General features: G+C 36.3%; 2 protein-coding genes across 2 annotated transcripts; both read right to left on the reverse strand.

Annotated features, from left to right (window-relative positions):
* Nucleotides 1-1,314: 1,314 nt before the first annotated feature.
* Nucleotides 1,315-3,769, reverse strand: alphaTub85E (alpha-Tubulin at 85E). The gene is made up of 2 exons (XM_017236578.3): nucleotides 3,661-3,769; nucleotides 1,315-3,231 (listed from the first exon to the last, which is right to left on the reverse strand). Exons 1-2 carry the CDS (start codon nucleotides 3,661-3,663, stop codon nucleotides 1,885-1,887), a joined length of 1,350 nt encoding a protein of 449 aa, XP_017092067.1. The 5' UTR covers nucleotides 3,664-3,769; the 3' UTR covers nucleotides 1,315-1,884.
* A 471-nt stretch (nucleotides 3,770-4,240) lies between these two features.
* side-VII (sidestep VII) lies at nucleotides 4,241-13,459 on the reverse strand. The gene is made up of 16 exons (XM_017236778.3): nucleotides 12,337-13,459; nucleotides 11,917-12,046; nucleotides 11,624-11,832; nucleotides 11,451-11,561; nucleotides 11,182-11,388; nucleotides 10,969-11,120; nucleotides 10,771-10,915; nucleotides 10,575-10,705; nucleotides 10,352-10,511; nucleotides 6,855-7,025; nucleotides 6,676-6,798; nucleotides 6,471-6,604; nucleotides 6,232-6,406; nucleotides 5,883-6,160; nucleotides 5,614-5,811; nucleotides 4,241-5,555 (listed from the first exon to the last, which is right to left on the reverse strand). Exons 1-16 carry the CDS (start codon nucleotides 12,401-12,403, stop codon nucleotides 5,112-5,114), a joined length of 2,835 nt encoding a protein of 944 aa, XP_017092267.2. The 5' UTR covers nucleotides 12,404-13,459; the 3' UTR covers nucleotides 4,241-5,111.
* Between the last annotated feature and the right edge of the window lie 211 nt (nucleotides 13,460-13,670).

The raw sequence follows: 13,670 nt of genomic DNA on the forward strand, positions 1-13,670 counted from the left end.
AGAATCTTTAAGGATTGACTCTAGTCAGATTTAGCCACACTATCTCAGCTACTAAGAAGAAATCTTAAATGAGTTCCCTCTGTTTAAATTTACCGATCGATTCTATGATCTGTGGAAACTGCTACAAAAATGATCTCTTTTTCTTGTGTCGTATGCGCCTATACCATTCTCAAACCCAATAATCCGAACCTCCTTTTTTGTCCATATTAAAGAAATCCTTAGAGGTACAATCCAGACCTCTAAGCTTTTCTCCAATTATAAAGTTTTATTCAATCTCGATTGTATCTTAAAGTACTCACCATTCAAAGGCAATCCACGCTATCGACTCCATAAAATCTATTTACATTTTACGGAGATTAGATATTTTATCATTCCGTTAAAGTAAAATAACGAAAAACGATTTTTTTTTGTATGTATTTTCTGCTATTTAGCGATCGATACATATACTTTTCATTAAAAGCACCGGTTTTAGATGAAGAAAAAAACGGGCTTTTGCATCTATTGTGTTATTTTTTGGGATACAACACAAAAACCTATGACCCTGCCAATTTTTTTGTTATATATTTTTATAATTGTCTAAAATGTGTCTAAAAACCAACAGGTTTTATACGGAAACGGAGATTCTTAAAGGCCTATAATAATTGACTAGGGAATGAAAGGGAATTTATTTTTAGAACTTTTCCTAAACAAGTTTTTTTTCCAACAAATGTTAATGTCAATTAAGCTGCAATAAAAATAGATAGAAAATATAAAAGGTGTTGAATAACTCATTCAATACACATTAGCTAAGTGGAAAATGTATATGTATAAGCTGTAAAGAGAAAAATTATTTTATAAAAAATATATATAATATGGAGTAAAAATGCTGAAAAATAATGTCATAACCATCCTATTCATAAAATATACTTTTGAGTTTCTTTTTGTTCTCATGAATATTTTTAAAGTCTATGCATGCATATTAAATATTATAAATATATATATATGCCACTAAAGGCTATAGTTTAGTTTTTAAAGAAATAGACATAGGGATCCTGTAAAATTTATAGTATATACATCTTGCGTATGTGTATACTACCAATTTTTATATACCAACATATATACATAAAATACTTAGGCTATCTTAAAAAAACCTTAAAATACATAACTTAACAAGTATATTCTTAAAACTAGTAGGATTATTTATATATTCTATTCTTAATAATTAATTTTATTCCTATTGTCTAGACACCCATTTAAGGAATACATACACATACAATTTTGCAGACAAGACTGCAAGCAAATTTGTATGTGCATTTACAATTAAATAACATTCACTTTGTTTTCAATTAGATAAATATATTTGATATCATTAACAATAAATTATACAAATTTTCACAATGTTAAAATGTAAAAAAATCAAATTTAAATCAATCTTAAGAATAAATTCCGGAGCTATTCCTTCGAAGGCACTTCTTAGATTACTGAAAATGCGGAAAAATATGTGTATTGCAATTTTTAATTTTTGCGCATGCGTTAAGAAATGCAATTTTGTGGCTTTAAGTACACTATACGATTTTTGAAAAGTATCATGACAAAAACCCCTAGTTTAAGGAAGTTTATTAAATGTTAAAATTTTCAAATTAAAGAAGAACAAGTTTTAAGTCATAAACCCCTACCATTAATAGGCAGTTAAAAGCGAAAGCTTACTCTTAAAAAATAAAAAAAAATTTACAGAAGTGAAAATAAATATTTAACCCTTAAATATTCAGAGTAAAAAAAGAAACATATGAAAATGCATGTGTTAAACTTTTTATTATGGGAATTATGCAGGTTCTACTGATAGGCATGTGACATTATTTATTAGATTTGAAGCCGATGAGTCCAGTTTTTTGAAGTACTGCAGTTCTAGTACTCTTCATCTTCGCCCAATTCGGTGGTCGAGTCGATGCCCACCTCCTCGTAGTCCTTCTCGAGGGCAGCCAGATCCTCGCGAGCCTCAGCAAACTCGCCCTCCTCCATGCCCTCGCCGACGTACCAGTGGACGAAAGCCCTCTTCGCGTACATCAGATCGAACTTGTGATCCAGACGGGCCCAGGCCTCTGCGATGGCAGTGGTGTTGGACAGCATGCAGACGGCCCGCTGTACCTTGGCAAGATCTCCGCCCGGGACAACAGTGGGTGGCTGGTAGTTGATGCCCACCTTGAAGCCAGTAGGACACCAGTCGACGAACTGGATGGATCGCTTGGTCTTGATCGTGGCAATAGCGGCGTTCACATCCTTGGGCACCACATCACCGCGGTAGAGCATGCAGCAGGCCATGTACTTGCCGCGACGGGGATCGCACTTCACCATCTGGTTGGCGGGCTCGAAGCAGGCGTTGGTGATCTCGGCGACGGTTAATTGCTCGTGGTAGGCCTTCTCGACGGAAATGACTGGAGCGTATGTCGCCAGGGGGAAGTGAATGCGTGGGTAGGGCACCAAATTGGTCTGGAACTCGGTGAGATCCACATTGAGGGCGCCATCGAAGCGTAAAGAGGCCGTGATAGAGGAAACGATCTGGCCAATTAGGCGATTCAGATTCATGTAGGTGGGACGCTCGATATCCAAGTTGCGCCGGCAGATGTCGTAGATGGCCTCGTTGTCGACCATGAAGGCGCAGTCCGAGTGCTCCAGGGTGGTGTGGGTGGTCAGAATGGAGTTGTATGGCTCTACCACAGCAGTGGACACTTGGGGTGCCGGGTAGATCGAGAACTCCAGCTTGGACTTCTTTCCGTAGTCTACAGACAGACGCTCCATGAGCAGCGAGGTGAAGCCTGAGCCAGTGCCTCCGCCGAAGGAGTGGAACACCAGAAAGCCCTGCAGTCCGGTGCACTGATCGGCCAACTTGCGGATCCTGTCCAGCACCAAGTCGACAATTTCCTTGCCGATGGTGTAGTGGCCGCGAGCGTAGTTGTTGGCCGCGTCCTCCTTGCCGGTGATCAACTGTTCTGGGTGGAACAGCTGGCGATAGGTGCCTGTGCGCACCTCATCCACCACAGTCGGTTCCAGATCCACGAAGACGGCACGGGGCACGTGCTTGCCGGCTCCAGTTTCGCTGAAGAAGGTATTGAAGGAATCATCGCCTCCGCCCACGGTCTTGTCAGAGGGCATATGACCGTCAGGCTGGATTCCGTGCTCCAGACAGTAAAGCTCCCAGCAGGCATTGCCGATCTGGACACCAGCTTGGCCAATGTGAACTGAAATGCATTCCCTCTAAAGGTCAGAGAAAGAACAAGGGGTATTAAAAAAGATTTATGATAATAGTTAGATGAATAGTTTCCCATTGATTAATATGGTAATCAGTTTAAATCTTCATTTAAGGTTTATTTTTATAAACGCTATCTTAGAGAGGATTTCCGGTATTTTCACTTCAAGTTAAAATATTTTTGTGACCATCTGTTGGTTATATTCTTTTATTTTACTAACTTTTTTATGGACTTTCAGGTATTTAGTTTTTAGTATGAATTTTTGTTGCGAAATTTCAGACATCCATTTTATTAAGGATTCAAAGGACCTTTAATTATACTATGGGAAGCTTGAAAATATTCTTCCTGGTCTTCTTCATGTTGCTTTATGATTTAAGCCCATTTTTAAACACCAAAGGATCACTATCTCCTTAAATAAGGACATTTTGTTTCTTACCATTTTGAATTTTTTGAATAAATACTTAAAGAAACTTGAACTTCTCAGCGAATTTCCGCTTTTGTCTGTGATGCGACAGAGCTGGGAGTCAACTAAGCGCAGCTCGGGGCTACTTGGGGCTTTTATAATCACCCACAGTCACCGATGTGCGGGTAAACGATGTCAGTGAACACATGTGGCTGTTCAATAGGCTTTGGTGGTGTTCATCCAGAGACATAAGTGGTAGCCACCGACATCCCCACCCAGTCACACATGCTCAAGATGATCGAATTTTGTTTTCTTTTTAATGGGTTTGTTGAAAGTAGAATTTCCGATGAGTTCTTTTCGATTCCGCAGCTGTAAGTAGATATTAATATTTAGTATGGATTATGTGACGATTTTTTGTTTATGACTGGCCTACGGGGTTAAGCATTGTAAAATAACATTGTTTTCTATAAATAAAGTCGGGGTTTGAAAAAGAAAAGGCTAAAAATTAAACCACAAACTTAAATCACATACACACATTTATTTTGAATTTATTTTTATTCATAACTTAGATATTATAATACTGCTCACAGTAGTTTTACACTAAGTTCCTAATGTATATGGTATTTTTAAATATAAGTATTATGTAAGTTCGACCAGTATAAAATTAAATATTTCGGAATTAAATGCCGGCCTGCGTTGTGAAAAAACACCTGGAATTATCTTCCGTTTTCGTAACTCTGGATTAGTAGCTATTTGAGCGAGTTTTATAAAATGGAATCCTATGTATCTCCATCGAGAAAATGTACAAATGCATTTAAAAACCTGGCTTGGCATCTATCGAAATGAGCAACTGTTCAATCAAATTTAATTTGACCAAACTCATTTTTGTGTAAATTTACATTTATTCAATACAAAAATTAAACAAATTAGACTATAGACAACAAAGGTTGCCCAGCAATAAGTGGATGTACTAATAAGTGAATTGGAATCGCCGGATATTTGAAATTATATTTCCTTAACAATAATTTTTTTCTTAAATATTTTTTCACATATTTACTTAGCAAAACAACATCCAGTTATCGCACACATTTCGAATTATCTTTAAGTTTTCAAATAAGGATTGTAAAGAAATCATTTTAAAATCAAACTCAGTCTATTAATTGATGCCAGTATATAGTTAGGGTATTTGTTTAAAAACTGCAGTAAGAGTATTTCCATTGGCCACATTTTCGCGTAATTAAAAATTTAAAACCCTATAAGTGATTTCATTGAGTATTGATTTCGTATAACTTATAATTACCAACGTTAAAAACTAACACTCATATTTGGCCGAAAATAATTGATCTCTCCAGAATATTGTTGTCAATAATAAAGTGGTATAAAAAGATTATTCTATTGAGTTTCGAAATGCAGAATACAGAATACAGAAAATATTTAAATCCTAATCACAGGGGCGTGTCGAATACCCTGTGGAATTTCTATAGTCATACGGTGCTGTCGCGTTTTATCATTAAAGGAGTTTGGACGGTGACCTCGTCGTCGGAAAGGTTTTGCTCGGCCGCGTGGATTCCATCGCTAGCGATTCCGATGCAGACTCTGCCGCACTGGGATTGGTTCATGTGGTGCAGGGCAATGGTTCTGCCATGTGGGTTCTGTGGGGGCATTGCCATATTTGGCGTGGCGGTGATGGCGCCTCCGCTGTTGGACGCCAGCGACGGGGAGGGGGCGTGTCCGTGCAGGGGCAGGGGTTGGGGCGGCGGTGGCTGATGGCCATTGACTCTGCCCTGGGGGAAGGACAGTTGATGGAACGTGGAGGTGGGCCTCGTTCCGGTCATGGTGCAGCTGTAGTTGGGCCAGACATTCTGCGAAGACTGTCGGGGCAGGGTGCATTGGGAGATCGCATTAGAATAGACATGGGGAGTAACATTCTGAAAATAAATCAAAAAGGTTAGTCCTCAAGTACTTATTGGATGAAAGTGAACTCACAATAGATATTTCTCCAACTGAGCTCTGGGCTTGGGCGTGCATTCCACCTCGCAGGGTACAATAACCAATTCCATGAGATGACCGCAAGGATATCTCTGCAGCAGTTAAGTGTTGCTGCTCGTTTACGAAAATTCCCCTATTTGGGCTACGATTTGTATCTATAGTTGATATTTGTTGCCGTTTTCTGGTACTCTCGGCCTAAAATTTTAAATTAAAGATTTAATAATGAATTGAAAATGAGAAAATAATTTATAAAAATTAATCCCTACCTGGTCATCAGGTTCAATAGTTTCCGGCACTACATCTGGATTCTTTTCATCACAATCGTCCACATCCTTGCTGCCCGAGCTTTTGTCGCTGGGTCCTGGGGAATCATCTCTGGATATATTTTCGTTCGAGAGTTCCTTCTGACGACGTCGGGACGTAGCGGAACAGGGAATTCGGAGTGCCAGGATAATGGCCAAAACTGCAACCAACACAGCCAGGGTTAGTCCCACCGTTAATGATACCATGGGTGAAAACAAGAGTTCTGCTCGTAGGTTATTAGCTGGAAAATAAGCAAAATATATATATTTATAAGTAACAATAAAAATTGTATAAATAATTGGATAATCTTACTCTGTTCCGACGTTAGCTGCTTTTCAGGCATACGAAGCATGGCAGCATTAATCACGGCTGGCTCGGATCGGCCCTTTGTATTAAATGCATAAATATATATCCTGTAAATGCCGCCTGGGCTGAGATTTGCAACCGCAAATCGCGGAGTTGTGGATGTAATGTTAGCTTTAATTTCCTAAAATTATATATAAATACAATTTTGCGAGATATATCTTACAGTTTTTTTGTATAGAACTTACCTGTGTATAAGAGTCCTGTAATTCCATGTTGAAATTTTGGGGCAATCCCCCGTTAAAGCCATCACTACATGTCACAGTTAATGATGTCATGGAGATGTTGGTAACCGTACAATTATGAACCTTTTCTGGGCGACCTAAAAGTTATAAAAATACAATTATTAGGTTGTATTTCAAAATAATTAAATTCAAAGAAAGAAATACTGGCCTGCAGCTATGATATGGAAGACACATGGAATTCGTTGCTTTCCGATTTTATTAGATGACAGACATAAAAGGGTTCCATAATCCAACTCAGTAATCGGAGTATAAGTCACAATTGATGTTGTTCCTGTAAGGATACACTCCTTAAGCTTTTAGAGTTAATATAAAACTCATTACAATTACCGGATCGCATTATGTGATTTGTGGCAACATCGATACTTTCGGCCGAGTTGTTAAAAGTCCAACTAAATTCCACCTCTCGAGGATTAGCATCTACTGTGCACATCACTTTAGCATCTTCCTGCTTGGCGATTCCATAGACTTTCCTCTGATTTTGCGCACACGTGGGAGCATCTAAATAGAATAAAAATTTTAAAATATTAAATATAAAAAATTTTATATAAAAAATATATATAAAATCGCTTTATTTTGATTATTCACAAAGCTATAGCCATCGGCCATCAGGAACCCCCCAGGATTTATGACAAAAAATTTAAAAATGAATGGGCTTATAGATTTTAATGCAGGTTTATGGAGATTCGATCTACAAATCGATTATGGTATTCCGCTTAAGGATCGGATGATTTTTGACAAAGTTATGGACATGGCAAGGTGCACGTTTTCGTTCCTATGCACTTTTTCAAATTTTGAAGGGGACCGCCCAGAAAATTTGACAAAAAATTTAAAAATAAATGTGTTTATAGATTTTGATGCAGATTTATGGAGAATCGATCTACAAATCGATTATGGTATTCCGCTTAAGAATCGGATGATTATTGACAAAGTTATGGACATCGCAAGGGTCATATTTTCGTCCCTATGGATTTTTTAAAATTTTGAAGGGGACACCCAGAAAATTTGACAAAAAATTGAAAAATAAATGTATTTATAGATTTTTATGCAGATTTATGGAGAATCGATCTACAAATCGATTATGGTATTCCGCTTAAGGATCGGATGATTATTGACAAAGTTATGGACATCGCAAGGGTCATATTTTCGTCCCTATGGATTTTTTAAAATTTTGAAGGGGACCCTTCAGAAAATTTGACAAAAAATTGAAAAATAAATGTGTTTATAGATTTATGAAGAATCGATCTACAAATCGATTATGGTATTCCGCTTAAGGATCGGATGATTATTGACAAAGTTATGGACATCGCAAGGGTCATATTTTCGTCCCTATGGATTTTTACAAATTTTGAAGGGGACCGCCCAGAAAATTTGACAAAAAATTGAAAAATAAATGTTTATAGATGTTATAGATGTTTATAGATTTTGATGCAGATTTATGGAGAATCGATCTACAAATCGATTATGGTATTCCGCTTAAGAATCGGATGATTATTGACAAAGTTATGGACATCGCAAGGGTCATATTTTCGTCCCTATGGATTTTTTTAAATTTTGAAGGGGACACCCAGAAAATTTGACAAAAAATTGAAAAATAAATGTATTTATAGATTTTTATGCAGATTTATGGAGAATCGATCTACAAATCGATTATGGTATTCCGCTTAAGGATCGGATGATTATTGACAAAGTTATGGACATCGCAAGGGTCATATTTTCGTCCCTATGGATTTTTTAAAATTTTGAAGGGGACCCTTCAGAAAATTTGACAAAAAATTGAAAAATAAATGTGTTTATAGATTTTGATGCAGATTTATGAAGAATCGATCTACAAATCGATTATGGTATTCCGCTTAAGGATCGGATGATTATTGACAAAGTTATGGACATCGCAAGGGTCATATTTTCGTCCCTATGGATTTTTACAAATTTTGAAGGGGACCGCCCAGAAAATTTGACAAAAAATTGAAAAATAAATGTTTATAGATGTTATAGATGTTTATAGATTTTGATGCAGATTTATGGAGAATCGATCTACAAATCGATTATGGTATTCCGCTTAAGAATCGGATGATTATTGACAAAGTTATGGATATCGCAAGGGTCATATTTGCGTCCCTATGGATTTTTTAAAATTTTGAAGGGGACACCCAGAAAATTTGACAAAAAATTTAAAAATAAATGTGTTTATAGATTTTGATGCAGATTTATGGAGAATCGATCTACAAATCGATTATGGTATTCCGCTTAAGGATCGGATGATTATTGACAAAGTTATGGACATCGCAAGGGTCATATTTTCGCCCCTATGGATTTTTCAAAATTTTGAAGGGGACACCCAGAAAATTTGACAAAAAATTGAAAAATAAATGTGTTCTTAGATTTTTATGCAGATTTATGGAGAATCGATCTACAAATCGATTATGGTATTCCGCTTAAGGATCGGATGATTATTGACAAAGTTATGGACATCGCAAGGGTCATATTTTCGTCCCTATGGATTTTTACAAATTTTGAAGGGGACCGCCCAGAAAATTTGACAAAAAATTGAAAAATAAATGTGTTTATAGATTTTGATGCAGATTTATGGAGAATCGATCTACAAATCGATTATGGTATTCCGCTTAAGAATCGGATGATTATTGACAAAGTTATGGATATCGCAAGGGTCATATTTTCGTCCCTATGGATTTTTTAAAATTTTGAAGGGGACACCCAGAAAATTTGACAAAAAATTGAAAAATAAATGTGTTCTTAGATTTTGATGCAGATTTATGGAAAATCGATGTACAAATCGATTATGGTATTCCGCTTAAGAATCGGATGATTATTGACAAAGTTATGGACATCGCAAGGGTCATATTTTCGTCCCTATGGATTTTTTAAAATTTTGAAGGGGACCCCTCAGAAAATTTGACAAAAAATTGAAAAATAAATGTGTTTATAGATTTTGATGCAGATTTATGGAGAATCGATGTACAAATCGATTATGATATTCCGCTTAAGGATCGGATGATTATTGACAAAGTTATGGACATCGCAAGGGTCATATTTTCGTCCCTATGGATTTTTTAAAATTTTGAAGGGGACCCCTCAGAAAATTTGACAAAAAATTGAAAAATAAATGTGTTTATAGATTTTGATGCAGATTTATGGAGAATCGATCTACAAATCGATTATGGTATTCCGCTTAAGAGTCGGATGGTTATTGACAAAGTTATGGACATCGCAAGGGTTATATTTTCGTCCTTATGGATTTTTTAAAATTTTGAAGGGGACACCCAGAAAATTTGACAAAAAATTTAAAAATAAATGTGTTTATAGATTTTGATGCAGATTTATGGAGAATCGATCTACAAATCGATTATGGTATTCCGCTTAAGGATCGGATGATTATTGACAAAGTTATGGACATCGCAAGGGTCATATTTTCGCCCCTATGGATTTTTCAAAATTTTGAAGGGGACACCCAGAAAATTTGACAAAAAATTGAAAAATAAATGTGTTCTTAGATTTTTATGCAGATTTATGGAGAATCGATCTACAAATCGATTATGGTATTCCGCTTAAGAGTCGGATGGTTATTGACAAAGTTATGGACATCGCAAGGGTTATATTTTCGTCCTTATGGATTTTTTAAAATTTTGAAGGCGATCCCTCAGAAAATTTGACAAAAAATTGAAAAATAAATGTGTTTATAGATTTTGATGCAGATTTATGGCGAATCGATTATGGTATTGTGGTTTAAGGGATTTGTCTTGATATAGTCTTTAAGGGAACCATATAACCTCTTAGAACTAGTGCCTAAGCTCTAATTTGAAACTTACACAAAATATTTAAAGGAAATGGAGCACTGATTCCTTCGCCTTCAGCATTGAATCCCACACAGGAATAGTTTCCAGCCGTGGCTCTTGTAACACCTTGCAGAACCAATGAGTGATTACTTATTATAATGCCTTGTGAAATGTTATGGTATAGTGGTTGGTCCTGAATAAAATAAATTATGATTTTAAAATTTGTTAAATATCAGCTCAGATTGATAAAACTTACGTTGTGACGCCATTCAATGCGAAAGACATTTGGATGAGCCATTACTAGACAGTCGAAGTACACATCAGTTCCCTCTCGCAAAGTACTAGGGTCTAGGGAAGTCCCCAAACGCACATAGGCTTCAGGAACATCTAAAAAAAAAATATGTGATATTTATTATATATATATTTAACATATTTTTTAAGCAAATACTAACATTGAATGTCTAGCTTCCATCCATCTTCCAGGGGATCGGATGGAACTGCATGATTATAGGCTTTACAGGATAAATATTTTCCCGCATCAGATTTGCTCAGACTTATTGAAAGAGTGCTCGTTGTCTGGTTACCATCGCTTGAAGTCTGACATAAAGAGTAAAATTAAATACATTCTATTTTAAATTATTCAAACTTACAGTTTCGGTTGTTTTTTCGAGTCTTATTCCATTTTGCCACCAGGTAATTACTGCAGGAGGTCTAGAGCCGGCGCTTTGGCACAAGAGGTCATATCTGCGACCGGCTGACAAGGGCTGGTGGGCCCCCAGTAGTCTAATATTAAGTGGAGCAACTAAAGAAAGAAAATACGTGAAATGAAAGCTAATTACATATTGACCTCTTTAATAACTTACAGTTCATGTCAATTTGAACCACTGCCTCTACAATGGGAGCTCGAGGATGGCTTACAGCTCTGCAAGTTAGCCTAGAATTCAGATCCTCTCTGCCCAACGAGGGAAGAGTGATTTCACACTCAATGATCTTTCCCCCGGCCAAATGGGATAATTCACAAGGAATTTCTAGGCCATCACGATACCAATTGATTGTGGGTGTAGGGTAGCCTTTAACAAAAATTTGTTAGTAAATCTGGAAAGGCATCGAGTTTCTAATTTTTAAGACCTACCTCCGATAACCTGACATTTTAATGAAACTATATCACCTTCACTGTATGGTCCCACCACCGTAGACCTTTCCGCATTGGCACTATCTCGAATAATAACTTGCTTCGGTGGAGCTTAAGGATAAAAAACAAAAATTAATTTTACATTTATTTCACTAAGAGTAAAGTCAACTTACATATGACATTTAACCTAACGCGGCTGTTTATAGTTTGGGCTTTCAAAAAGTCTACCCGACATCTATAAGTTCCCGAGTCAGAGGCTTGTGTGTTTTGAATTGAGAGCTTTCCCGGCTCCTTGTCGAATATAAAGTAAGCCCTATCTCCGAAGACAGACTCATCAGACCATCTTTTAGGAGCCTTGGATACTCCCGCACGAATATCAATGCTAAAAATTTGCACATGAAGTTGAATTCGTAGTTAAAAATAAATTTACTAAGTTGTTGTCCCATTTACTATTTCAGTAGTTTACCTGTATATGGGTGTACCCTTATCGTCTCGGTACCACAAGACCAGTACGGGCTCGTCTCCATCATATGTGGTTACATTACAGGGAAGGTAAATATTTTCACCCACCAAAGATTCAATTTGGTGAATTGGTACTGAAATTCAGAAGTATTACAGAGTTTAAGACTTTTTAAAGAGAAATTTTTTCAATTAAATTTTATATTTTGTATATTAAAGTGTTTATTTAAGTCATGTGTGGTTCTTAGCCCTTAAGCTCGAAAACAAATGAAGAAAAGGTAATTTTTAAAACTAAAAACTATTGTAAAGTGAACATAAGATGTATGGAAATCCATTTCTTTCAATTTATCGAAATTATAAATTTGTTTGGGCAAACGCCGGAAAAATACCGTGCATTATTGTTAAATAAGTTTTTATGACATCTTACCGTCTTTACTTCCAAGATTAAAGCCAATTAGTTGAATTGCTAGCAGCAATTGTAGCATCAACTCCATGGTTTTTATTTATTTAATGTTTTTATTTCATTTAGTTTATTTCCACTATTATCTAATCCACTAGTACACGAAATTAAGTTTTTAATTCGAATTGAATCAGTTACATTTTACCAACTGAATTTTCACGGAAGATGAGATGACACTAACACTCATGTATGAACACTCGATTATACATGTGTAAGGATATAACTGTATGTATAACACATAGGTTTATATATTCTTAAGTAGTGGCGTATACTTCTGTAGATTGATGAATATTTTGAATAACATTTAAACAACAAGAGTTTCGTTGGTCACTAAAGCTATTTAATTAAATATTAAAGCCATTTAAAATAGTCACGGTTATGATTTTATTCAATGTATGTACGTACATTGTACATATAAATTTTCTTATGCACTTGTATATGTTTGCCAAAAATTTCCAGGATACCCTTTACTATTGCTTATTTTTATATGCTGCCGTTCACAAACACCAGTTTAGTGCAAACACCAACAAAATAGATTGAGCAATTATTGTAGGATAATTTTAATCGTACATAATTTTTAAAATTGGGTTCATTGTAAAAGTTGTATTACTTTTCTAACCGCGATGCGAAACTAACACGTCAAAATTCCATCGCACTACACCTGCAAACCTGGGCTAAAAAGCTTCGACATCGGCGGGCGCATGCGTCTCAAAGGAGCTTTTGATGTAAACATTGCAACTATGACCTTTGTACATGTTCGTATGTGCATCCGTCTCTCCCATCCGAGTTCTTCCTTCGTTTTTTCTTCTTAACGAAAAATATGAGTAGTAATTTTTCGGCACCAAATTGTCAATTCTCCAATTATGTACCCACAGATATGTCACTAATTCCGCTCCTTATACACAATTTATTTTCACATTTTCATGCATTTTAATGCCCGTCTTGTTCAATTTATTTTAATAACAAGCTTTAAGGACTCTGGGGCGTTCGCGACCGACCTTTTAATGTACACGGTACATAGACAGTAAAAGCTCTGTGGGCAGACAGCTGCCACCTATGCATTTATCCTCTCGATTCCCCTGCTTACTGAGATGAACATCTTGTCCTCTTTGCCGGACAAAGAAACTAAAACCATCGTAGTTAGACCACCAATGTATTTCGTTTCATTTCAATTACGAGTAGAGAAATCCGAGGCATGTCAGAAGGTAGGGGTTAGAAACGCTTTCGTTGTTACTGGGTTGACCTAAGATCTAATCATGTAGGGTGTAGTCAAAATAGATTCGGTTAAATATTTTAAACAA

Source organism: Drosophila bipectinata, chromosome 3R (genome assembly GCF_030179905.1).
Source record: "Drosophila bipectinata strain 14024-0381.07 chromosome 3R, DbipHiC1v2, whole genome shotgun sequence".
Classification (NCBI taxonomy): Eukaryota; Metazoa; Arthropoda; class Insecta; order Diptera; family Drosophilidae; genus Drosophila; species Drosophila bipectinata.

Coding starts and splice junctions, on each gene's coding strand:
- side-VII (XM_017236778.3), bottom strand. CDS start 12,403: ATGGAGTTGATGCTACAATTGCTGCTAGCAATTCAACTAATTGGCTTT. Junction 11,121..11,181: donor GGTTCAAATTGACATGAACT/GTAAGTTATTAA, acceptor TTCTTTCTTTAG/TTGCTCCACTTAATATTAGA. Junction 6,605..6,675: donor CTTCCATATCATAGCTGCAG/GCCAGTATTTCT, acceptor TATAACTTTTAG/GTCGCCCAGAAAAGGTTCAT.